The sequence below is a fragment of the Gasterosteus aculeatus genome, chromosome 3 (genome assembly GCF_964276395.1).
Source record: "Gasterosteus aculeatus chromosome 3, fGasAcu3.hap1.1, whole genome shotgun sequence".
Classification (NCBI taxonomy): Eukaryota; Metazoa; Chordata; class Actinopteri; order Perciformes; family Gasterosteidae; genus Gasterosteus; species Gasterosteus aculeatus.
In genome coordinates, this window is record NC_135690.1 from 329,103 (window position 1) to 355,699 (window position 26,597).

At 45.7% G+C, this 26,597-nt stretch overlaps 2 protein-coding genes, 1 long non-coding RNA gene and 1 pseudogene across 7 annotated transcripts; all 4 read right to left on the minus strand.

Moving 5' to 3' along the window:
- Positions 1–2,620: 2,620 nt before the first annotated feature.
- LOC120815615 (solute carrier family 22 member 13-like) lies at positions 2,621–13,368 on the minus strand (annotated as a pseudogene). Its single transcript, XR_013467092.1, has 7 exons — positions 12,855–13,368; positions 12,627–12,772; positions 12,417–12,543; positions 12,166–12,260; positions 11,843–12,055; positions 11,450–11,560; positions 2,621–2,808 (listed from the first exon to the last, which is right to left on the minus strand). The product of XR_013467092.1 is annotated as a solute carrier family 22 member 13-like (transcript).
- Positions 4,030–4,609, minus strand: LOC120815616 (uncharacterized). Its single transcript, XR_013467035.1, has 3 exons — positions 4,471–4,609; positions 4,303–4,397; positions 4,030–4,151 (listed from the first exon to the last, which is right to left on the minus strand). It is a non-coding gene; the product is annotated as an uncharacterized LOC120815616 (long non-coding RNA).
- A 481-nt stretch (positions 13,369–13,849) lies between the features above and the next one.
- Positions 13,850–17,530, minus strand: LOC120815612 (solute carrier family 22 member 13). Of its 4 annotated transcripts, none has more exons than XM_040170424.2 (11): positions 17,395–17,530; positions 16,987–17,248; positions 16,812–16,915; positions 16,571–16,725; positions 16,311–16,479; positions 16,083–16,203; positions 15,810–15,904; positions 15,527–15,741; positions 15,343–15,451; positions 15,053–15,259; positions 13,850–14,734 (listed from the first exon to the last, which is right to left on the minus strand). In XM_040170424.2, exons 1-11 carry the CDS (start codon positions 17,433–17,435, stop codon positions 14,659–14,661), a joined length of 1,554 nt encoding a protein of 517 aa, XP_040026358.2. In that variant the 5' UTR covers positions 17,436–17,530; the 3' UTR covers positions 13,850–14,658. The 4 variants fall into 4 exon arrangements, with proteins under 4 accessions (XP_040026358.2, XP_077954681.1, XP_040026357.2 ...); XM_078098555.1 differs by having other exon boundaries at positions 15,527–15,724; positions 16,987–17,251; positions 17,395–17,517; XM_040170423.2 differs by having other exon boundaries at positions 16,987–17,251; positions 17,395–17,517.
- A 25-nt stretch (positions 17,531–17,555) lies between these two features.
- Positions 17,556–26,585, minus strand: LOC120815614 (serine/threonine-protein kinase OSR1). The gene is made up of 17 exons (XM_040170425.2): positions 25,750–26,585; positions 25,015–25,127; positions 23,960–24,068; positions 23,563–23,704; positions 23,006–23,061; positions 22,696–22,805; positions 22,500–22,601; positions 22,177–22,310; positions 22,032–22,080; positions 21,857–21,922; positions 21,625–21,747; positions 21,191–21,226; positions 20,896–21,045; positions 20,364–20,469; positions 20,209–20,277; positions 19,933–19,997; positions 17,556–19,841 (listed from the first exon to the last, which is right to left on the minus strand). The coding sequence occupies exons 1-17, from the start codon at positions 25,817–25,819 to the stop codon at positions 19,767–19,769; spliced, it is 1,575 nt and encodes a 524-aa protein (XP_040026359.1). The 5' UTR covers positions 25,820–26,585; the 3' UTR covers positions 17,556–19,766.
- Positions 26,586–26,597: the final 12 nt, after the last annotated feature.

Here is a 26,597-nt window from a genome sequence, read left to right on the forward strand (position 1 = left end):
CAGTCAGGAAGAAGACATGCATGGAGAGGAGGCTGGTCTTAAGAGGAATAAGGAACAATTTGAAAAGACTGAGTCAGCCAAGGACAATGAAAATGGCAGTGATCCGAAGAAGCCTATTGTGAGAACAAATGCAAAACAGGCTGAAAAGACAAAAGTCCAACTGGGATCCTGGTCCAAAGCAAAGACTCCTTTGTCAGAGATCTTCACGTCAGGTGGAAATGACAAAGCAAACAGGGTTGAACCGAGACATGTCAAACCTGGCGGTGGCCTCTTAGGAAGGCTCTTTCAGTCATTCTCGGAGAAGCCTCAAGAAGCCACAAAATTGGCTGCGCAAGATGAAGTCAATTATAATAAAACACTTGATCATGACAAAAAGACAGAAGAGGCTGAGGAGGCCGTAACAAAAGAGATCCAGAAGGAGGGCAACCTTTCTCAAGCTCCGCTCCACGAACAAGAGGCCGAAGGGCATTTAAAGGGACGGCCTTCTTTCCCGGAGACTAACACAATGGACAATAACACGATTGGGTCTTTAAGCAAATCAACAGAGCCATCCAACCGGCACGAGACTTCAACAAGTGAAACAGGAGATGATGGAAGCGCTACAGAACAAAGTGATGATCCTGAATCAGATCTACAAAGCAGTGAGTCCACAGACCTGTCTGTAACGGATCCTACAAAAGCTGAGTCTGAAGATCTGACAAAAACTTTGCAGTCAGCTAGCCAGGCATCCGAGGAGTCGACCAATCAGTTAATAGCTGAGATACTTCCTGATGACATCATGAGCTCTATATGGATAAATGATGATTGTTTGGGCAATGGTGCCAGTTCAGCCTGCGATGACCCGTTGGCCTTTCAGATAAATGCTGAAGAATCTTCTCACAATCCAAATGAACAGCTTGATGCATCACACGAAGGAGGAAGAGACGTGTTTGGTGAAGCATTTCTTGATCTGAATTGCAGAGTTCCTCAAGATTCCTCTTATCTAATCAGCCCCAGTGGTACATCTGTATCTTCTCTCATTGGCGCAGCTTTGCCCGAAGCCACTTCCTCGGACCCTTTCAGCCAGCTCGACACTCACATCATATCAAAAGAGCCTCACCAAGGAGGAGCTTTCGCTTCCTCGAACCAAGCGTCCAACTTTCTGGATGACATCTTCGGAGTTACTGATGTGTTTACTGTGTTGCCATCCAGCCCAGCTACCAACTCCACCGATGATTTGGTTGGTCCAGATACGTCATCTACTGCTGCTCCTTCCGCTTGGACAGGTCCTTGTGCTGACGACATCTTTGCACCTGAACCACAGTTGCTGCCTGTGTCGCCGCCGACGGATGCAAATGTATTTCTGGACAGTCTTTTAGTGTCTGGGAACAACAGCATGGAGCAAATACCCGAAAGCACAGGTAGTAGCTGGATGGATGACTTGATTGGATAATGTGATGTTATGCACATTGTTGGAAAGTACACCCCAAAAAATATTAACATGCTTTTAAGAAAGGAATTTTGTTAAGAGTACGGATGTAATACCACTTCCCATTAATTTTTTTAAAAGCACAAGGATTATTGATTTAATTCACTTCTGCTTTTTATTAAGACATCTGTATCAAGCATCTGTCCTATTAATCAGATTTCACGTTTGTGTGGTAATAACCGAATGTGTGTGTGACATCAAAGCTGGAAAATGAATGAAATGTATTACATAGATGTGATTTAAAAAAAAAACATTAATGCAAAGAGAAGTGAAGGATTTAACATTTTCAGAATAACTTGTAAAGTGATTCCACATGAATGTGAAGTGCTGTTTCTTACTGATGATCTCCCTGGAATAAAATTGCAAAGCACTGATGCAGTTTTGATTAATCATGTCTTTAATTTGACTGAATTAAATGCCAGGCACTGTTTAATAAACTAAAGTGAAGGGCAACATACAGACATGAAAGTGGTATTGATTTTCGTATCTGACACTGAGGCAAGAACATGTCAAATTTACATCCTTAGCTTTCAGATAATTTACTGTAAATCTCGCAAATAATTTTCTTGAGTAAGATATATGTTTGTTTCTACAATTATCAGGGAAATTAATATTGTGTGGTTGGTACAGTTTCTATGTACCCACCATTTTTAAATATTAAGAGACAGATCTGTAACTTTGATGAGTAGAACACAATCACATGACAACAGTCAGTTTTATGAAAGGACAAGCATATAGAAATTATTCACATATATAGAGCCATGCTTACTGCTTAGATTAGGAACATCTGATTTATATCTTGTGTATGTGAAGTGTAAAAATAACTAAAAACAATGTAGGTCATTATTAACAGCTTTATTACATTCATTGACACATGAAGCCTTCAATTAATACACACACAAGCAAATGGTAATTTGTTATTTTTCTACTATTATTTGATGTAAAGCGATTATGTGTATGAACATGGATTTTAAACACGTTTACATGTTGGTTGATATTGAACTTGAAAAGCTGGCCCGCTTTGCGGAGGTCCCCTTTCTGAAAGTCAAAGATCAATGACAGAAATCTGGCAGCAAACGATAAAACGGCCGATGAATGTGTCTGATGACAATGACGGGTTGGTAATGATGGAACATACTGTATTTGCAATAGTCACCTGTGGTTATCGGCCTCATCGGCTGACTCAGGAAGCTCTTTTCTCAGGAAGCAGGAAGCAGAGCGCTCCACTGCTGAAGACCGTGGTGGGGATGGACCAGTGGTACACGGCCAGCATGTTGAGCAGTGGAGCCATTAATCCACCTAGTCTGGCTGACATGGCTCCGAAAGCTGTGGCTGTTTGTCTGGAGGGGAAAGGAAGTGGAACAATGGACCTTTCACATTGGGATCACATAGAATAATGTAAAAAGAAGCTTATTTATACAGCACACCTAAAATGACTGAAAAAGCACAGCAGACGCATGATGGAGAAAAGCCTTTTAACAGAAAACCAAAGCAGTTCAAACCTGGAGAGAGTGCAGATATCCGCCAGGTGCAGGTGTTTCCAGAATGCGTAAACTGTTCGAGGGGTGCCGGCCTTATACCCCACAAGTTGTGTGCCTGCTGAGCAGCAGCTGAGTTGCGGTGAGGTACATCGGTGTGTGTACTGGTAGCTCGGTTCGCTTGTGAGCCAAACGCACTGCAAGTAATCCCCGACTGTGGTGTGTATAGTGAGGAGTGAGAGGGCTGTCAATCAGACCTGTTAACAAAGGTGAAACATTCTCTTTTTCGACATTGTAAATAACTACAACCACAAGATGTCCAGCATACAGCTATAATGAGCACCCAGGATATTAACGACGTACTGCTGCAATACTAGACTACAATAAAAACAATTCAAAGACAATATCCCATGAACAGAAATCTATCAAAAGGTACTGTATGAAATGTTTAAAAAAGAGTTCACCCCAAGTCAGGTTGTTTCAAAGCTCAGGGGCCCTGATGGCAAAATCAAGGTCCCCTTTAGATTCATGTCCCAGCTTTGGAACCAGGGGTGCTGTACCTGAAGATGTAAGGCCATTGGAAACCTAAGTAGTTTACCAAAGACCTTTTACCGCGTCTTGAATGCGGTTTCTTCAAGGTCTGGGATGTTTGCACATTAAGCCTTTGAAAACCTACCTAACAGATGTTGGGAACAAGTCCTGCACAAAGACGTCACATTCGGTAAGAGCCGAGATCAGAAAGAAACGTGCTACAACGGCCAAGGACGTAACAGCAAAGGAATTTCCTGATGAGAAAAAAGAAACAGGAAAACCAAAGTTGAAAACAGACATCAAGAACAAACAAGAAGTTATGATTTTCATGAAATGGGGCTACCTTGTGGAACAGCCAAGACAAGAATGCAAGAGAGTCCTCCTGTCAGAAGTGTTGCTACAAGTAATATTTTTCTGCCCAAAACCTCCAGCAGCCACACACATAGTAAATGAGCAGGTATTCCAAAGGCACCAAATGGCAACTGGGTGACGAAGATATTCAAGCCGAGGTTTCCCATATTGAAGTACAGGCAGTAGACGGAAAGAGTCAGTGAAAACCTGAATTTAAAGACAGGAAGAAAACACATTATTCATGTGGAAGATGGGACCTTGAATATCTTACATTATGCAGCTTTATTAACCTCTTATTTTCCAGTTACCTCCCAACTCGCCACCTTAGTTAGAAAAACACAATTGTGCGGCTTTATCAGCACATTTTCCAAATGAGGCTGCTCAAATGACTGAATGTTTATGACTATATAAAGAGTGATTTTTTATACTTTTACATTAAAAATGCATCTTTAAGAAATAGAAATTTCAACTCACCATGCCAACATTGTGATGAAGAGAAATTTAGTCAATACAGTTAATCTTAAAATAACTTGAATGCCTTCTTTGTTCCCAGCATCATTCACAGCAATCTGTAACAAAAATGGTCTTTGGTAAAAAACATTTTTTTAAACAAGTGGATAGGTAAAAGTAATGATAAAATACTTTTCAGCAGCATAAAATGACCGCCCAAGCACGTGGATAATGAAGAACGGAGATGTGAGATGTGAGTCAGGAACAGTGCGTCTGTACGATCAGCTGTTTAGCCTCTTCTGTCCTTCTGCTCAACAACCACCTGGCCGACTCTGGAACGAACCTCACAGAAACAGAAACTTTCCGCTCAAATCTTCAATAATTTACAAATGCAAATATAAAAGGCAATAAGCACTTGATCAGCGCCATATGTAGATAACAAGCAGTGCAGTTGGAGCTGCGGCGATTAGTTGATGACGTAGATCACAGCAGGCAGGACGCACTGATCGTACCAAACAGGTGGGTCACACACGCCCCCCACGGCCTTCTGGGTGGCTCCATCCTGCCATCAGACAGATACACAGTTAACAAGTCACAAACTTTAGAATCATTTAAAAAATTCTACAATATGATTTACAGTTTAAAGGTACATTAGCTGACATTGTAACAGCCACGAAACAATTGGTGTCAATGATATTATGATTAAATAATATATTGCAATAAATTTGTTATTATAACATTATAACATTATCAATGACTATCATAATAGTCATTGATAATGTTTTATTGTGTAAAGGTTGATTTAGAAGATACAAATCATGTGGTGTAAAATAATATACCCAGTATAATAGAGTTGATGCGATAGCCTGCTGCTCCCACTTCCATCATGGACATGGTAGAAGTAGCCATTGGGGCTCAGTGCTATAGCCGGAGTCAATATGAAAAAGAGAACTGCTTTTTACAGAAATGAATATCGGGGCTAAATGGCAGAAAAAAAAAATCAGATAGAACCACCATCACCACCATCCACAGAAGCCTGTGGGGAGGGAGAGCACAGAGACTTTAGGAGAGGGTAATGTTGGTTTACGAGTACAGTAATATGATTAATATCTAAAATAATGATGATGATGATGATGATGATGGCAGCAGCAGGCGGCAGCAGGGCCACGGCAGGTGTCAGGACCAGGGTCCAGAAGGAACTACGATCTACGGTGACCTGCTAGGGGAGAAAGCACAAAAAAAACCCGTTTACCCTGTATCATTTGATATTATTTTTGGATTTGTCTTTTGGTACTTGTAAATTCTTGTTTTTGAATATGTTCTTGGTTTCCCTCTTTGTGATTCCAGGTGCTGAAGGCCTCACTGGTGAACCCTTTTTGGTGAAGGTGTCCCCTCGTGTGTAGTGTCTTATTCACTCCCTTTTTGCTTTATCCTTGTGTGTGTTTTGGAGTGTTAAAGAGTGGATTGTGGTGCTCCCATTTTAAGTTTATACCTTCACCCCCCCCCCCCCCCCCCACTCACCTTGAGCACGAAGGCCCCGGCCCTGAAAAAACACGGTAACCTTTTTGACAGATTTTTATTGTTTTTATTGTGGTTGAAATAAACTTTGTATATTTCCTTTGGAAACACGTCTCCCGCCTGCTCAGTATAGCGAACTTGTGTTGTCCTTTTGCTTAAATTTAGAAATTTACTTTAGTCATAGATCTTTGTTCTTTCTTTTTCCCTGGGTTACCTCCCGGGGTGGCGTTGCTGGTTTTCTTTTTTTCCCTTATTTAAAGTATAAAGGATCGGGGCAGTCTTCCCCGACCTCACGCTTGCCACAGAAGCATATAGAGGGTAAATAAAATTGGTCCAAGTACAGAACCTTGTGGGACTCCGTGACCAACATTGGTGGTCTTCGAGGATTCACCGTTTACAAGCACAAACTGGGATCGATCCGATAAGTAGGATTTAAACCAGCTGAGTGCAGTTCCTTTGATACCAATTAAATGTTCTAGTCTCTGCAACAGGATACAATGGTCTATGGTATCAAATGCGGCACTGAGGTCCAGCAAGACAAGAAAAGAGATGAGTCCTTGGTCTGATGCAAGTAGAAGATCACTCCCGTAGAGACTCCGCCGGCTTCCGAGTTTCGCTCCATGAAAGATTTTCCACTCGAACAGTCTCGTGACGATACCCTACGCTCAGCCTACGACCAAGTGATTTGTATTGATGGTCACCTGGTACGCCCTGACGCAGCGGCCATTTCCGCACTTTTCATTGATTAGGGACAGACTGTATAGAGTGAGTCGTGACACTCTGACGGGGCAGGAAAACACACAGTTGCTGGTGCCGAAAAGCCACCGGGAAATGATTTTCCAGGCGGCTCACTATAACCCGATGGCTGGTCACATGGGATACGAGAAAACGCTAGACCGGATAATGACCTGATTTTGACGCCGTTACGTCGTCTGCCGTTGGTGGAGGTTCCGTTCGAGCGGAACGGACTCACCTCGTTCATGTCGGGCAGACTGAGAGAACTTTACGGGTTACTGGGCATTAAGTCCATTCGTACTAGCGTGTATCACCCGCAGACGGATGGGCTGGTGGAGCGCATGAATAAGACTCTAAAGTCCATGATCCGTAAATTTATTAGCGACGATGAACGTAATTGGGACCACTGGCTTGACCCTCTGTTGTTTGCAGTGCGGGAGGTCCCCCAGGCCTCCACGGGATTTTCTCCCTTTGAACTTCTGTTTGGCAGGACGCCGCGAGGGGTGCTGGACCTGATTAAAGAAAGCTGGGAGGAAGGTCCAAGCCCCTGCAAGAATGAGATCCAGTACGTCCTGGAACTGCGAGCAAAACTCCACACACTGGGCCAGACGTCACGGGAGAATTTGCTGCAGGCCCAGGAGCGACAACAACGGCTGTACGACAGAGGGGCCAGGCTGCGACGATTCACACCGGGAGAAAAGGTACTTGTATTACTTCCTTCTTCCAACTCTAAACTCCTAGCCAAGTGGCAAGGGCGCTTCGAGGTCACACGGCAGGTGGGGGACGTCGACTACGAGGTGGTGCGGTCTGACAGGGGCGGGGGTACACAGATATACCACGGCGTGACGGTGAGGTCACGACCCTACAGGTTGCCCGAACACAAGAAGAAGTGGTTCGGAGAGAATTGGCCAGTATGTTGGAGTTGGGGGTAATAGAGGAGTCCAACAGTGCCTGGTGCAGCCCCATTGTCCTTGTGGCTAAGAAGGATGGATCTGTACGGTTCTGCGTGGACTATCGCAGGGTGAATGACGTGTCACGGTTTGATGCCAACCAATGCCCCGGATCGACGAGCTCCTGGACCGGCTCGGCACTGCACGTTTCTTTACGACACTGGATTTAACTAAGGGCTACTGGCAGATTCCTCTGTCGCCATAGTCCAAGAAGATTACAGCATTCTCCACCCCGTACGGTTTGTACCAACTTACCAGACTCCCCTTCGGGCTGTTTGGGGCCCCGGCCACGTTTCAGCGTCTCATGGATCGGGTGCTGCGTCCGCACGCTGCACATGCTGCCGCCTACCTGGACAATGTCATTTTCCACAGTACCACCTGTACTAAGTATTTTTTATATATTTCAGCTGCGTATATGATGATCATTGATGAACTACAGACTGTTATCATCCACTTCAGCCTCTTTAAAGGCTCAATTCATTTGACCTGGAAGAGCTTCTCTGGAATCACTACAATGATGAGTGAAGTACACACTGTCCTCCCTTTACAAAGATAGGAGAAAATAAAACATTCAACCACCACTATGTAACATTTTTTGTGAGGCACATGTAGTCGGCGACATAGTGGCTGGGTGACCCGGCTGGGTTCTGGTGCCAGCCGGGTTTCCCGGGGCAACAGTTCTCAGGGGAGAAAGTGGACTAAAGGAGGCTGACCAGCACCGCCACGTTGGAGTGTCCCCCAGAAAACGAGAGGACCGCAAAGGGAGTCAAGACACGTGTAAAAGTAATAAATACTCCTTTAAAGAATACAAAAACAGGGCGAACTGGACAACAACCCCAGTGGAAGAGAGGCGTCGTCACATTACACTCCCTCCACAGGCTTTCATAGTACAACGTATTATACTATGATTTTATGATTTGTTTCAACATACTACTGTACTCTAGGAATATTTTTAAACATAGAACAGAGTTCTTATGACTTTTTATTCAACATGGTAAATTACATCAGAGAGCTCATTACTTACTAAAGATTTTTGTGGAAATACTTTGTTAAAACTTTTCTACTTGAACTCAAAAGGACGAGGTTTATGGGTAAATCAAAAAGGAATTATATTTTAACAATATTGTCATCATATTGTCATCTTTTGAATTAGAGACTAGTCAATCTGTACGGAAACCAACTACAGCACTACATACTGAACTGCATTCAGCTGGTTTGAATCCTACTTATCGGATCGATCCCAGTTTGTGCTTGTAAACGGTGAATCCTCGAAGACCACCAATGTTGGTACAAGGTTCTGTACTTGGGCCGATTTTATTTACCTTCTATATGCTTCCTTTGGGCGATCTTATCAGGAAACATCGCATAAACTTCCATTGTTATGCAGACAAAACTGTATTCGTCGATCAAACCAGAAGAGACGGACCAGTTAGTTAGAATTCAAGAATGTCTTGGAGACATCAAAACTTGGATGACCGGCAACTTCCTGATGCTAAACTTGTCAGGGATGCGTGGGAAGGCAGGACTCAAATGCAGAGGTCGATTAACAAAAGAAGACTTTAATAGTCAAAAAGCTAAAGGCCAACGGGCAAAAACACACACACACACAGGAACTGAGGAGCAGGCAGGAACGAGAGGCAGGCAGGACGATTGACAATGACGTGTGACAGGAGACACACGGCTTAAATACACTGGGGAGGTGCAGGTGATGGGACACAGGTGGAAACAATCAGACAATCACATCAATCAGACGATGACAGGACAAGGCAGGAAGTGAAGTTACCCAAGGAGACAAGAAGCAGAAAACTACAAAATAAGACAGGAAATAAAACTACACCGTGACAGTACCCCCCCCCCCCCCCTCAAGGGCCGAATTCCAGGCGGCTCACACTAGCAGAGAGCGGACAAGGGGTGGGAGGGAGGGAAACCAGAGACGTTGGTCGGACCGCCGGGCGGGCGACAGGACGACCAGGGAGCCTCTGGGGGTCGGCCCAGCGGACAGGCAAACAACCGGGGAGCCTCTGGTGATTTGGCCGGCTCCGGAGCGGCGACTGCAGGGCGCGGAACGTCTCTGGAATGGCTGGCTCGGGGACACGGGAAACCTCCGGGGTCGTCGGCGGGTCAGGGACACGGAACACCCCCGCAGTCAGCGGCGGCTCAGGGACACGGAACACCTCCGCAGTCAGCGGCGGGAGGATGCAGGAAGCCGGAGTTGCCAGCTGGAGGGAGCGGGAAGCCCCCGGAGTCGCTGTTGCAACCCCTGCCAGGACCCCCTGCCAGGACCCCCTCCTCAAGGGCCGGATCCCAGACGGCCCTCAAATCGCCAACGGGAGGGAGGGAGAGGACCACGGGATGGGAGGGAGGCAACCTGAGTCGGGGAGCGGGGATCGGAGGCATCGGAGTCATGAGTCTCGAGGCCGGGACTGGAGGGGTCGGGGCCCAGAGTCTCGGGGCCGGTACTGGCCGAGTCGGGGTCGGGACTGAGAGTCTCGGGGCCGGTACTGGCCGAGTCGGGGCCTGGAGTCTCGGGGCCGGTACTGGCCGAGTCGGGGCCTGGAGTAGTCTCGGGGCTGGAGGAGCTAGTCGGGGAGCGGGAACGGGAGATCGCTGCGGCGGCCCAGCGGGAAGGGAGTAGGTGGCCTGGAGCCGGACCGCAAGGCCCATCACACGCTCCCAGTGAGTCGCCGCCGGACGACCACGAAATGGCCTCCTCCTCTGGAGACCGTGCGGTGGGCGGCGGATGGTGAGAGCGGCAACCCAGATGCCTACTGAGGGCTCCAGAAGGGGAGACAGAGTAGAACAGGTACCCGGCTGGAACCCTCGGGGGGACCGTTCCACTATTACGGGCGGCCATTGAGATGGAGACAGTGGAATGGAAACATTAAGATGGAGACAGTGAGATGGAGACATTGAGATGGAGACATTAAGATGGCAACAGTGGGATGGAGACAGTGAGATGGAGACATTGAGATGGAGACATTAAGATGGCAACAGTGGGATGGAGACAGTGAGATGGAGACAGTGGGATGGAGACATTAAGATGGAGACAGTGAGATGGAGACATTGAGATGGAGACATTAAGATGGCAACAGTGGGATGGAGACAGTGAGATGGAGACATTGAGATGGAGACATTAAGATGGCAACAGTGGGATGGAGACAGTGAGATGGAGACAGTGGGATGGAGACATTAAGATGGAGACAGTGAGATGGAGACAGTGGGATGGAGACATTAAGATGGAGACAGTGAGATGGAGACATTAAGATGGAGACAGTGAGATGGAGACAGTGGGATGGAGACAGTGAGATGGAGACAGTGAGATGGAGACAGTGAGATGGAGACAGTGAGAAGGGGCACTGTTTGTGCCCCTTCCATCTCTACGAGAGGGCTAAGACCTCCCGCCACACGAACAGTTTCTTCCCGTCGGCAGTCGGGCTCATCAACAGAGCCCGGTCCCCCACTGACTGACTATAACACTCCACCGGTCACCCCCCCTCACACTGCACACGCCACTTTAACTGTAATTCATCACTTTGTCACTTGTCACTTTGTCTTTTGTCTGTTACTTGTTTGTTAGTGCACTTTATGCTTAATACTTTTCTTTAACTTTTTAATATTTAACATTTTTTAACTTTATTCCCTTGTTTCATACTAACCCATAGCCTTAGCCTTATTCTACTAACCCATTGCACTAGCATTTCATTCCACTTTATTTTATTACTTGTGCACTGTTGTCTTGTCTGTCTACTGTCGCGCACCAACCGCCAAGACAAATTCCTTGTATGTTTGACATATTTTGGCAAATAAATGTTTCCTGATTCCTGATTCCTGAGACAGTGGGATGGAGACAGTGAGATGGACACAGTGAGATGGAGACATTGAGATGGAGACAGTGAGATGGAGACAGTGAGATGGAGACAGTGGGATGGAGACAGTGAGATGGAGACAGTGAGATGGAGAGGGCTTACCGAAAGGATGTGGGGAACAGCTCCTGAACGTACACGTTGCATATGGATCCGGCCCAGTTGATGAAAAAACGTCCTGATATTGCTGATAAGTGGTGACAGCGACATCGTTACCTTAAACAGAATAATAGGGACAGACATTAAAAAACCTACCTCAGAACAAGCAACCATGATAGCGCGGTTGTTCTCAGAATGAGGTGATCAATGTAATATGGATGAGATTTTACCCTGAATCACCTGCAGGAGGCGCTAGAGGGAAAGTCAGGGGATCCCTAACATCATGTGATGAGTATCTGTACTGAATCTGATCAAAGGCCACCCAGTGACATTTCACTGGCGTGGACACAAGTGCTGCACTGACTGACAGCCGGAGGAAGACATTGTGAAGTGCGTTACCTTGGGGAACAGCTAAGATTAGGACGCACAAGAATCCCCCTGTCAGCAGAGTGGACATCAGGGACACTTTCCTCCCCAAAGTCTCCAACAGCCAGATGCAAAGCATGTGAGCCGGGAGTTGTCACACCAAACATGAGCTGTGTCAGGAAGACGTCCAAGCCAAAATGTCCCACATTGAATGAAAGGCAGAAGTAGGTAACATTCAATGAGAACCTGAATGTTTACAAAAAGCAAAGTATTCAACCATTTGAAATATGAATTTTAAAATAGGTTGTTACTTGGCATGTCAATGCATAACTTATTGGCTCAGTGGAGTCACTCACCATGCCAATGTTATGGTGAAGAAATACTTCCTAAGCACAGATGATTGGATAAGGATTATTAGGCCTCCCTTGTTCTCACTTTCTTTCTTTACAATCTGTAATGAACAAGAGGTCGACACGTATAACGCCTGCTTGTTTCATCCAACAGACAGGTGATGCACGCTCTTATATAACGCTTCATGTGAGTCAGTTATCTGCTTCTAAGCTTTTTAATGCACATCGGCACAGTCCAAATTACTGTTGTTACGTACGATTACGTTTCCCAGCAGAGACTCTGGGGCAGTGCGTTTGTTGATGGCTGCCACTTTGGTAATCAGCTGTTTAGCCTCTTCTGTCCTTCCTCTTTCCAACAACCACCTGGCTGACTCTGGAATAAACCTGTCGGAAATAAGGGACACTCATCAGCGACCCGCAATTTACCTTTAAACCAAAGGGTGTCAAAAAAGGAGTAAAGCGCACACCATGTGTAAATCGCAACGACAGCAAGTAGGGATGCTGTGATCATTTGAGTCAGTCTCCAGTCTCTGATGAAGTACATCAGACCAGCGAGGGCGGCCTGTCCTGCAGCGAATAGCCTTTAATTAGCCTGATCGCAAACTAGATCAAACTGTAGAAAAAGGAATGAAAAGTCATTTTATTCACACTATTTAATATGTAGATTACAAATATGAGAGGGACCTGTGACCTACATCCGTGACTATGGTGGCCTCGTACACGCTGCTGTGGTACTTCCATCCCTGCTGGCACGCCGTGGTCTCATTGAGCCCGTACTCCCGGATGTCTCCGATGTCCCGCTCCACAGGGACGAACATCTGACACCTGCTGAAGGTCCCGTCCTCCTGGCGGGGCAGCGTGAGGTCCAGCTGCTGGCCCGTGGTCAGGTTGGAGTCAGCCTGGAGGATCCAGTCCGTGTTGCAGCGTCGCTCCGGATCGGACTGCATGAAAAACACACTGGCAAATTGAAAAGGCAGAATAACATTTGGGAGGCAAAGAGCAAAAAGAGTGATCTTCTGAAATAATCCAAATTCTCCAATACTCTTCAGGATCTCTCCAAAATCGGCCATGTTCGGTTCGGAGATGCTGCTGCACGGTGACCTTTAAGCAAAGCCGGTTAATGTTTAAACCCCGACTGTCTGAGTCAGCGAGGATGAGGCAGATAAATAAAAAGAAATGACTCTTTACCTCAGCAGTCATTAAACTCTCACCTCCTCCACCAAAGAATTGTTTAACGCCCATTTTAGCGATCTTGAAAAATGAAAGATTGTATTTTAAAGTTGAAGATAAAAACCGTTTGCCACTTGGGTGCTTGAGTGTAGATTCTATCCAGCCAGTGTGCTTTTCACAGAAAGTCCTGTTGATCTTTCTGCAACTTTTGCAACACGCGGACGCATGAAACCTCTCTGACGCCCTCTGACATGGACGTTTAACCTGTTACGTCATGCGACAAACAGCTGACAATAAAATGTTCCCAGTCAGAGGCTCTGAAGCCCCAAAGCAGAATTTATGAAATGTTCATAAAGAAGTCAAACACTAAAGTTGCGTCTGCACATTTGTATATAAGAGAAGACGTTTGGGTTTAAAAGAAACAGAAAGGCCCCACAATGACTCCTGTGTGCGTTTAATAGTGGTTCACGGCCTTTCTAGTTATAATAATATTATCACCATGGAAAATATGAAAAACAAGTTCACTTTTCTATTTTATTTATTAAGATTAAGACATAATGTGTTAATTGATTAACATTAGGTGTCTGTGTTAAATACAATACAGCCTTTCAAAACATCCAGATGGGAAAATACATCTGTAGAACTTCTCACGTGTCCGTGTGTCAAAGGGTCAAACATAAAGAAAACATTCTTTTTTCAGGGTTGATCTCCGATGGGATGTGACGCATCTGCAGCTTTACACACAGAATGTTGCATCCTGGTAAAGTCGCACATCTCTGCTGAATGTGAAACTCAACTGCTTGTGAGCTCACATGTAAATGATCTGACCGCCGATCATAAAGCCACGGCGGCTTCAGACAGATAAGCAGCGGGTGGAGGTCACCACTCATATCGTTACACGAGCGTGTTAATGGTGGACAAGTCAAACCTCCTCCTGTGGACTCAGTGTTTACATTCCCACCAGCTTATGCATTCAACATTGTTCCCCGTACTTCACGGACTTCTTCTGCACTTTAGCTGCTGTGCATGATCTGGGTTTATTATTTCTTCAGCCAACTTTCTCAAGAGCAGCCGGCTGCTGCTAGAACAGTGAAACAGTAACAGACTGAAATAAAGACGATTCCGTCAGACGCAGTGAACCAACAACGGGGCCAATCGGCAAGATTGACGGAAACATTGTGTCCAAACTAAAGTATTCTACTGTGTGTGTATGTATATATATACAATATATATATATATATATATTGTATATATATATTGTATATATATATTGTATATATAGCTCTGACAATACACAAGAAAACCCCCTATAATAATATGGCATTCCAACTAGAGTTTGGTGGATTTTCTGCTGTTGTGTTCGACGATGTTGGCGTCACTTCCTGTGTTCTTCTTGGTCATATTCCTAGAAATAAAAGAAGACAATCTTTAAACCACATAATTCAGATCTTCACCTGTCTGACTTTTTGTTAAAACGTTATTTTGAACTCAATCACACAAGTGTGACGAGTAGTTCCGATTGAAGCGGACGGGAAAGTACGAGTCTCGAATGGTCCATAATGGTCCATAAATTGTCCTTTTACATTTTGTTTTTTGTATGGACGGAACAAAAGAGATTTAGCACCATCGGTAGTGCAGAACGTCCTGAGGCAGACGCAGTGTGGATGGTGGAAACCGATCCCATGAAAACACGACTCCTCACTGAATCCCCCTGCCCCCGTACCTGCTGCCCTCGGCCTCGTTCGTCCAATCGGGAAGCTCTTTTCTCCTCGTCTCCGGAAGCAGGAAGACCAGCGCCCCGCTGATCAGAGTCAGGCTGCTGAAGACCCCGACGGGAATGGACCGGTGGTACGCAGCCAAAACGTTGAGCAAAGGAGACAGCAGGCCGGCGCCTCGGTAGGCGATGGAGCCAAAGCCAACGGCTGTCTGCCTGCGAGAGTGGAGTCCACCTTCAGATGCACAATGGAAGATCTAAACCCATGCACAGGACTTGTTAGACTTCTATTTGGTTACCTGACAGAAGTGGGAAACAACTCCTGGATGTAGACCATGCATACGGAGCCCCCCCAGTTCAAAAAGAACTTCCCAGCGGTAATGAGGGCCGTGATAACAACGGCGCTGTCTGGAATTTAAATTAGAGTTCAGCGGACAGTCGGCTGTATTTTCATGTGCTGGACGTGAAGGACGGGACATTTACCCCGAGGGAACGCCAGGGTCAGGAGGCAAAAGAAACTGCCGGTCAGGAGGGACGATATGAGCGATTTCTTTCTCCCAATCAACTCTAGAACCCAAATACAGAGGAAATGTGCCGGCGCCTCGGTGATCCCAAAGAGGAACTGAACCAGGAAAATGTTCAGACCAAGCTTCCCCACATTCAGAACGAGGCAGAAGTAGCCTAGATTTAATGAAAACCTTCAAATAAAAAAAAAATGTATTTAATTAAATACATAACGTGCTTCCAAATGGTGCTTGAAACTTACCAAGCAAAGGATATAACAAACAAATACTTCATCAGGACTGATGAGGTCAAGATTGCTCTGATTCCTCCACTTTGGACTTCTCGTTTCTCAGTCACCTGAGGGGCAAATGTCTTATTATAACACGGGGTGTTCAGGTAACACCTGTATAAACCTGTCCTAAGCCCCGCCCCTCAGCACCCATCATGGTCCAAACGCAGACTCGTTCACACATTCACGCCTGTTCACAGCTGCACAGTTAAGTGTCAGAGGTCAATGAATTAGGGTGTGACTTACCTCATCCAGCAGGTTTTCTGGAATTTTCTTTTTATTGATCGCTGCAACTCTACGGATCAACTTATTTGCTTCTTCGGTTCTTTCCTGTCCAAGTAACCACCTCGCAGATTCCGGAATCCACCTGGAAGGATCATTCGCATCGAGGTGTTGGGAGTCACTCACAAAACGTAAACCGATCAACCAAGAAGATTCATTCAAATCAAAAGAATAGTATTAAACAGCACACACCATATGTACAGGAATATAAAGGCCTGCGCTCCTGCTATGACAAACTGCACTTTTCTCCAGTCACGGATAGCATAGACCAAGCCAGCCATGGCACACTGTCCAACAGCTGCAAACATCTGGCTCACACACGCGGCCATGGACCTTTTGGTGACTCCAATCCACTCTGTAGCTACAACGGAATTCAGTCTCTTCACAGCTACAAATACAGATTTCTATTGAACAGAGATCAGACATGTTGGTTGCATTAAATCAAGTCATACCCAATACGGTGGAGTTAATTCTATATCCTCCGAGTGCAGCTCCAACTATGAACTGTGCCAACATGTAAACATAGACATTTGGAGACGCGCCAGCAACTGTGACGAATATCAGCAGGAGAACAACTGGTAACTGCGTGGTTCTTCTGCGTCCGTACCTGGAAGTTAGAGAGTAGTTCCCCGTTACATTCAAGCTGTAGGTTTCTTTGCACTTGACCGAATTCCTCTGTTTCTAGTCACTTACGATTCAGCTGCAGGGCCGAAGATGAATGAACCAGCGAGTAAACCGCCCATGAATATCGTCTGCACAAGATGAGGCATCTCCGACTCGTCACAGACGAGGTCAAACTGCCAAACGACAGCGGAAGATCAGCAGGGCTGAGAAGAAACGCACCGCTCCCGAATCATCAGCCACTTACATCCGTGACTATGGTGGCCTCGTACACGCTGCTGTGGTACTTCCATCCCTGCTGGCACGCCGTGGTCTCATTGAGCCCGTACTCCCGGATGTCTCCGATGTCCCGCTCCACAGGGACGAACATCAGACACCTGCTGAAGGTCCCGTCCTCCTGGCGGGGCAGCGTGAGGTTCAGCTGCTGGCCCGTGGTCAGGTTGGAGTCAGCCTGGAGGATCCAGTCCGTGTTGCAGTGTCGCTCCGGATCGGACTGCATGAAAAGGAAACTGCTGAAGAAGATGGGGAATAAGAAGTTGGGGAAGGCTAACGCAAGAAGGATGATCTTTTGGAAGAAGCCAAAGTCTCCGATGGTTCTCAGGATCTCTCCAAAATCCACCATCTTCACACTGCAGAACTTGTGTGAAACTCTGACCTCTGATTTCCGATCCGAGCTCCCGTTAGACAGTGAAACATAAATGTTTAACTGTCCGTAGTCAGTAATTAAATGGACCAAATGGTTGACCTGTTAAAGCAAAAAAACAAGGAAAACTAGACTGTAAGAATCATACTTTAATCAAATATTGTCCTCAATCATTGGATTTCATCATGTGACTTTATTCAGCTACTAAAATCATTTGCATGTGTTGTCATTTCTAATAAGATACATGTCAAGGAATCGCTTTTGTATGTAATCACAAATATTCCACTTCAAATTATGCATTTCGTAATCAATTTTTTTTTTTTAAATATATGTAATGATCTGTAAAAAAGAAAAATGTACTTGCCAATTAAATGATTAAATACTATTCATTCAGTGACTCCATAAGAGACAGAACGGTGATTTTCTGATGAGTGAACAAAGAGGAAAGTAAAGTAGGACCTCGAAGTGCCTTTCAGCTTAAAGCCTTTGATAATCAATCATTTTATCACACACAGGGAGAGAAGTTTGACCTGCGCTCCGTCTCATTACACAGCCGGGGACACGTCATGACATCACCTGCAGAGTGATGAACACACTCGCGTTAACATGTCAGTAAGGTGCCAATTCAGCAAAGAGTGTGTGCATGATGAGTGAACCGGGGAAAGACTGCAAAGCAAATCCAACGGAGTCTCATTCCGCCTTCATCTCCATTTACAAGTGAACAGTCGATGCATCTACATGGTTACACAACAACCTCATGATGGGTGTGCGCGTGGAGTCTTTACATACACCACTTACATCAGTACCACTAGGAGCCAGTTTTCAGCCCTTCGGGGCGACACAAAGACACCGAGCTGCACGAGGAGCGGCGACGGAGCTGTTGCTGCTTGTGAAGCGGCCCCTGGACGTTTAAAGGGCCACTTGTGCCAATGTCTGAACGGTGTACCGGGGGTGTCTGGGCGTGCAGATGGTTTGGGTTTTATGTGTTGAGGTTTTATTTGTTGAGCTTTTCAGTGATCCATCTCAATGCAGGTAAATGGCAACGAAACCAAGCGTGTGCAGCCGCACGCCCGCCGACCAGCTCACAGGGTGACGTCCAATGGCGTGATCTTAGTTTAGCATGTTAGCATGCTAACGTTCGCTAAGGAGCACTAAAACACAGCTGTGGGAAACGGAGGCGAATAACACCAAACTATCTGCGTAAAACCACTTGAGACAAGTGACAGAAAAAAAAATATCCATTTTCCCAAATTCCCCCTTTAAACTTTATTTCACTTTGGTTGAACAGTTTCAGTTTTTCTACGTGCAGCACTTGACCCGTCAAGTCGGCCTGAGACAACAGCAACTCATTGGCTTCTTCCTGAGCTGTGAAATCAGTAACGAGTAACCGGCTCAACGCGCTGCAGCCGTGGGTCAAATGTTCAATTTCTTGTGAAAACTTGGAAGTAAAACCTCCCTGCAGGTTGCAAAACTGCCTGGCAAACTTCTCGAGCTCCTAGTGAGCAACAAGAGCAAAAAAGTGGAATTATTCAACCCAAGAGAAATATCATTAGCGACGTGTGGTCACACACAGAGAAAAGGAAACACCTATTGCATAGTACAGGAATATGAGGCAGGCAGCGATGAGGGAACATGAGCCGGTGTCTGACGGGTTGCTGCTGCAGTGCGGTGTACATTTCAGTTGTTTCAGAGGGGAAGGGGGGCAGAGCCTAAACTCTTTGGTTACGTTTTGACTAAACCACCACACTCTGGAATCCGGTCATCGTAAAAATCCATCCGAATGTACAGACTTATAAAACTAAAGCGACTCAGAGTCATTTGTCAGCGTTACTGGAGCTTTTCTGAGATCTCTCGGATCGACATACATGAAATACACCAAATAATCAAAGTAAGCTCCATTATTTTGCCAAACAAACTGGTAATATCTATGACTGACTAAGGCTTTTCAATTTCAGTGTAGCATAAAGTGCCTTATAAAGTAAGCACGACACTCTAGTGAGTTTTGTGGCACAGTTGATTAAAGAAAGAAAGAAAATGAAACGCTGAAAACAAAAGGCAATCACTTCCAGTACTGGCAGGAGATGGTTTGGATTGTGCTTATGTAAATGAAGTGGGGGGAGAAAGAAAGAAATAAGGAGCTGATATAGTTGATTGCTCTCCTCCCATTTACTGTATAAGCGCACTGTAAACGTTTCAAGTGTGATTCCTGTTATGAACTGAGCCCCTTTCCAACGTGGTCCTCGTGCATCCTGCAGTAGTGTCCCACTGCTGCCAGCTCCCGGTCTCCTCCTCTTCTCTTTGGCAGTAGTGGTTTCTTGGAATTGACTACAATGCAGCTGTGCAATACCATTAGTTTCTATCCTCTGTTTGTGGCTCGACTTGACTTAGCTGATGCTGAGCTGCGCAAATCCAATGAGTTTAATATCATCGGGAATTTCAGACTCCTCCACGCCGGATGCCTGGAAGAGAAGGAAACAAGGCTGTAAACTGCTTATACGGTCTGTGTAGAGAACCGGAATATACACGAGTCTGAGTACAGAGTGTACTTACCAATTTAAAAGTCACATTTTTGTTATTATGAGTGTCATCAACAATCTTTTGCAAATTGGCAGCAACTAGACAGAAGATAAAAAAAGTGGGAGGACATTGTCAGATGACATGCATTCAGATTATATCGTGTCAGAACATTTACTACTCATCACATATCCACGGGAATGTATTTTTGGCTCGTTCCTACTGATCGCTGGCAGAAAAAACTGGCAGAACCAAGTAAAGAGACAAGAGAATATTACGTCAGAAAACTGATAATAGTCCTGTATCTCTTACCAATGACTAAGTCTCTCCCATCAACCAGACCAGCTGAGACCAACTCCTGAGAAACTCCATCAGCCGAATCTGAGAGCAGAAATGAAGAGGAGGTGGAGACGGGAGCGTTTTTTTAGAAAAAGATAGAAGAGAAAGCGCTCGCGGCTGCATCGTACCTCTGCCGGACATGAACTCGAATCGGATGTCATTGAGTTCCTTCTTGGGGTTCCTCAGTCTCAGGACGAGGCTTATGGGGACGCTGGCATTCGCTACAGCTGGATCCTGCAGGAGCAAAACCGTTTAGCGTACAAACTATCTGCTTAGAATTCACAGAAAGGAGGTTAGAAAAACGGTGCCTACAACACAAGGTGAATTATGCCTGTGCGTGGTGTCCATTGCACACCTCCTTCCCGTAGTAAAGTAGGTGTGAGGAGGTTTCAGAGAGCTTAACTTAAAGGTGCACAGAGGAGTTTGTGACCACCTGTAGCGCTATGGAGCCTCTACTAATGGATAACCCTTTGCACTCTGCAACTAAAGCGATGCCCCAGACCTTTAATCATAACCAATGCATTTACTTTACGAGCCCCATTATACCACAAGTAATACAAGATAACATTGGCTAATGCGTTTCATGAAATGCTGTGAAGAGAATGTGATGAAGAGCCTGTGTAGAGGTTTCAAATGGCCCCGTGAGGAATGTGCACGTACCTGAGCAGTGGCTGCAGGTGAAGGACTTGCTGTCTGAGCGGGCGCCTGTGGAGGAGCATCGTCCCCTGACTGGCCGGCGTTGGCCGGGCTCTCGCTCGCAGCACCAAGGGGCTGCAGATGTGGTGCGGAGCCATCGGCCGGTGGGAAAAGCTGAGAGACAGGATCAAAAATCCGTCAGTGGGTCTTCTGGGGTTTTACAACAATGGATACACATAGGACAGTCATGCAGATTGCTGAGGTGAGGCATTGTCACAAATCAAGAGTTTCAAGTCATGTCCACTACAAATGGACTCACCTGCATATTCTCAGGCCCGTCCTTGACTCTGGGGGACTGCAGAATGGACATGACAGATTGTCAGGATTAAAAACATGCAATTCTCCTTTTATCCCCTCAAATGTGTGGACTGATGTGTATTGTAGGATTGAAAGACGAGGCAACTTTAAATCACAGTTAAGATAACGGAGAGCAAAATCCCACAGCAAGACAAGGAATGAACATGAACACATGTTGGAGAACATGAGCCGGTGTCTGGTCCAGATATTCTCAAATATCACTTCTCATGACAGATCACTGCAGTCTTGTGTTAGTCAACTGGCACACACTAAGAACTAAGCAAAAGCACGATGCAGCTTGGCTGTCTCAAAAGGCCCACTAGCGCCACCTGCTGGCCATAAGGACGCAGCAAAGGGGCCTTGTCAAATCAGCTGAATGGACTTGTGGCGTCTCACCCGCAGCGCTGCCACGGCGGCTTTGCCCTCCTCGCTCTCCTCGTCCAGCTCGTCGTCGCTCCACTCCCACATGCCGTCCTCCGTCTTGTGGAGGCGGCCACTGGAGCCCGGCACACGACGCACCTGGGTAGTGGTGCAACAACAAAGACCAGATCCACGTTTGGAAACCGGGACACACGCGAGAGCAGACGGCAAAACAGAGCGATACACTTTAAATGAGTGACTATCGAACCTTTTTGGATCGCTCGGTTATTGTGGGACCTTTGTGAAGAAGCCGCTCCTGCAAGTACTCGTTGTTCTGTATCAAGGAAAAGAACCTTGATTACAGGATCAAAAATGATTCTCTCTGAAACGCACACAACTCAAACTATTTCAGTGACTTTTAATAATAGCGATGAAAGGCTCACTTTGGCTTTCGTGAAGAACTTATGCTTCAGCAGCTCTGCTGCAGTTGGCCTAAATAGGAAAAGAGACACAAGGCTGTTCATTGTATTCTCTAATGGAAAGAAAAACAAGCACAACTTTAATCTGGCGAAGAACAAAGAAACTGACCTTTTTTCTGGATCCTTCTGTAAACACAGAGAGAGCATCTTCCTGAAGGACTTGCCGTACTTCTTTACTATCTCCTTGTCTGTGATGCCCGTCTCCAGACAGGGGGGGTCGTTCTGCAGGGTCAGCATCAGCACCTACGGACACGTAAAGAACAATGGACAGCTTCAGTAAACGGTTGATCAGCATCTCCACGACTAAACAACTCTGAAATAGTGTTTAGTGGTTTAAAAACTATTTCTCTGCTTAAAATGTTTTGCTTGTTAATCGAGCCAAAGCGGCGTTGCAGAAGATGATGTGGCTGGTAAAGGAGATGAGGGCCTTACCTTCATCGGTGGGTATTTGTGATATGGTGCAGCTCCAGTGGCCAGTTCAATGGCCGTTATCCCGAAGCTCCAGATGTCGGCTTTGAAGTCGTAGCCGCGGACCTGCAGATTAGAAACAGATGTGAGCGCTGCGGCCTTTTCTTTTATCGCCCAGTTATGAGGCATAAGAGTACGATCGATAAACTAAGCCTGCTACCTGCTCCATGACCTCGGGCGCCATCCAGCAGGGGGTCCCCACAAACGTCTTGCGGACCTTGTTCCTAGTCATGTCTCCTCCCGCCGCGAGAAAGGCACTCACACCGAAGTCTGTGGAGCACGTGAGGAAATATATTTACTAATTAACTAATCTCCAGAAAAAAAGGGTCACAAGGTGGACCTTGTTTGTTGAGCCGGCTCGATGCATTAGAACTCTTAAACACACAAATCTAAACATGAACGCTCAATCGAGGGGCGTTAATTAAGGAAAGACATGGAAAGGAAAGTAAAAGCACAAAGAAACACCGTACCAGCAATTTGCACTGAGCCATCGTCCCCGAGAAGAATGTTTCCAGCTTTTAGATCCCTGTGCATGAGGGAGGGTTGACACAGGGGAGGTTAGGCTGTGCAAACTGACCAGAAGATGAACAAACAATTAAAAACTTCACCGTTCATCTGCCCTCATTTGTTTTAAGTTTGCATACATTGAGCGCAAACTATGCCCATAGAATGGGAGTGGATCTAATTACATGTTAGTGACTCAAGTCAACCGGCAGCCGCTCTCTGCACCGATACGTCTCCCACGCAGCAACAGCACCACCGCTTAATAGATCAGTAGATTTAAAATTTACGTTAAAAAAATGAGAATACTTTTTGGTTGATTGTTAATGTAGAACAATGTATACTTGACATGCTAGAAGGCACTGAGGCTATAAAGAGGCTTTTCTTCTCAGAGTGTTCTGTTAAAACAAACTTCCTCAATTATGCAGTTTCACTGGATTACATATTGAAAAGGAGGGTCTCGTGCAGGGCTCGGTGCTCGGAGCGGCGCACAGTGATGACAGCAAGGTACATCACCACAACTCACCGATGAATCTGCCCGTTTTTGTGGAGGTACTCCAGCCCCTCCAAGACCTCCTTCAGGATGCTGGCGATGCTGGCCTCATCCAGCACACCGCTCTTGTGCTCGCCACGAGAGATGATGTGCTTTATGATGTCCAACACTGAGCCTGAGAGAGACATGGAGACGTCTGAAATAAACCGGGTACAAGAAGAACACAACCTACTAATGGGCCACAACATGTCAACGGGATTATATCACCAGGAAACTAAGCGTTCAGTCAAAGTTCAAACCCAGGCTTGCTTAAGGTTAAAAACAAGACAAAGGAAGGAGGTGTTATGAAGAAAGTCAAGTCAAGGTGAAGATAAAGAGTCGGCCAAGTCGCGTCAGGAGTTCCTTTTTCTTTGAACACAACAGAACTCACCACCACTGAGCAGCTTCATCACCAGCCACAACTCATCCTTCACCACAAAGGAGGTATAATAAGACACAATGTTCGGGTGGTGGCACTGGCTCATAGCCTGGATCTCTTTCTACACAGAAGGAAACACGAGAAACAAGGTCACACAGGGAGCAGAAATAACAGCTCGCACACCACAAAGCCAACACGACATTTCCACATGACAGATGCATTCAGGACCTTTACATATCAGAAAAGGGCTGGGACACAGGGGAGTTTTAATAAAGTATTTACATTGGATGGCATACATTGCAATGTATTGAAAAGTATAATTTTACTTTAAATGTAAATTAGTCCCTTTGCTGCGAGGCGGCTACTAGAAATGAGCAAAAGCACATACAACAGTTTACATATAAGCTACATGTATATCCATACCAATATAGAGATATGACCACCAAAGGACAGTTTGCTCTACCAATTGAGTCCCTCCCTTTAAAATGTATGGTTATGATTTAGAAAATGTCCGTACTGCTTTATTGCAATGTTAGTTGTACATGATTTACAATTATGTCATCAATGTATTTAGATTTGTCAGGTATTTGATTTACTGGGTTAGAAAGATTATTGCTAAACTGAGAATATAAATGAACCTGTTGAGGTGAATCAGTGGAAGGCTGAGACATCTGGTCATCTATCTAGTCTCTGGACACTCATTTAACACGTTGCCTTTGGGTATTTGTCCTGCTGACGTTGACCGTGTTGCATCTTTATTCATAGGGAGATGGCAGGCATGATGAAATTGCAATTTGAACGATATACTCCATCCGATGTGATCAATATCACAAAATACTAAGACACAGAATTTCTTCTATATATTTTGTTAAGTTCACTGGGGATGGAATTGCAATACGGGTAAATCTGCATACGTGTCCATCAAAGAGGCAACTGTCACACATTCCTCTCTATCCAATTCACAGGTGTTCTAGGCTCATATGAAACACTTGGTGTAAATAACCATAATAATAATAATAAGTATGAATCCATTCTTCTGTTGCAAGAGGTTCTGGTCGGTTTCTTACCAGGAGCTCATCCATGCTTGTTTGACACTTTTCCAGGTTGATGCGTTTAATGGCCACCTTCTCTTTCCTCGGCTTGCAGTAGGCTGCTTGGACCACTGCAGTGGCTCCGCTCCCTGAGAACGACATCACGGGTGAAACTGTCGCCCAGTGCGGCCTCGGGAGCTTGTCGAAGACCGCAGTCAGGATAAACCCAGATTGTGCTAAACGCTCGTTTCTAGGACCGAGTACCGGCGTAACTAATCCAAGAGTACTGTACAATACCGTAATAGAACGTACCGTCAATCGGTCTTTATGTCCACTTGTTTACGTTACCTTGACTCAAGCAAAGAACGAAAAGCTCAGGATAATCCGTGTCATACCTTCAGTCTAAGAGCACCACCCTCTCCAACAACTGCCGAATCTTCACGCACCCATGAGCTAACTTGTGTTAGCTAGCCGCTTAGCTTCGGGCTGGCTGGCTACGGATCCATCTCAGCTTAGCTCTCCTACTAGCTGGAAGCGCATTACTTCATTCGGCCTAACGAGATGGAAAGTGCAGAACGCACGAGACTAAAGTCAGCTGAGCTGTTAACCTTCCTTGGGTGTAACCGAGCTACGGGTTGTGACTGGCCTTGCGTTAGCTACAGACATGCTAGCTAACGTTAGCTAGCTAACTAGTGGCAGTTGGCAGCCGACACCGCTGCAGAGACACGGGGGGAGGCGAGGATGCTAACTTTAGCAAGCTAAGCTACTCACCGATCACCTCATTGAGTTCGTAGTCATCCCTGTCGATCGTCCAGGACTGAGAGGACTGGTCTTCTGCCATGGCGTCGTTGTTTGCTAAATAGTACGAGGGACGCGGTGTGGAATAATATCTTTGTGATTACTCCATTCGGCTCCGGTGATGATGGCTACTGCTGCTGCTCCGCTGACAACTCCTACGGCTCCTGTCAACACAACCGTACGCACGTCTGACGTCGTGTGACGTCATGTGACGTCATGTGACGTCGCCCTCAGCAGCTAGAAGGAAGACGTCGCCATCTTGAGTGTGGCAAAGTCTGACAAGTGTCAGCAAAAATGCCCCAAACCTCGGAAACAGTGATATGTTAGTTTGTTAAAGTGCACGGACCATCGCGTGTGTGTTTCAGTCTTCAGACAACACACACACACACACACACACACACACACACACACACACGCACTGTCTCACGCCAGAGGACACCGACAGGGGGCGCTGTCGCCTCTGTGCGTTGCGGGGAAACGTTTCATTTCAGTGTTTTGACAGTTTGACGGTCAAAGGAGAGTTTTGCGATGTCTTCAATAAAAGTAGCATGAAACTACACCGTTACGAGTAGAATGCATCTTAGAGCGTTAACAAAAGTAAAAGCAGAATGGGTTTAGTAGTTAAGTAAGTAATCATTAATAGATTTCTACTAAAATGTAGTCAGTTGCTGCAGTTACTACAAATTAAATAATTCTGTTGTGAATTATCCATTGGATTTTGTTATCTAATCAATCAAACAGACCACCTTTACAAAAAGTAAAAGGTGCAAACCTGCCATGGAAAGAGTAAAATATTGATTTTTCTCTTGAACACCTAAAAA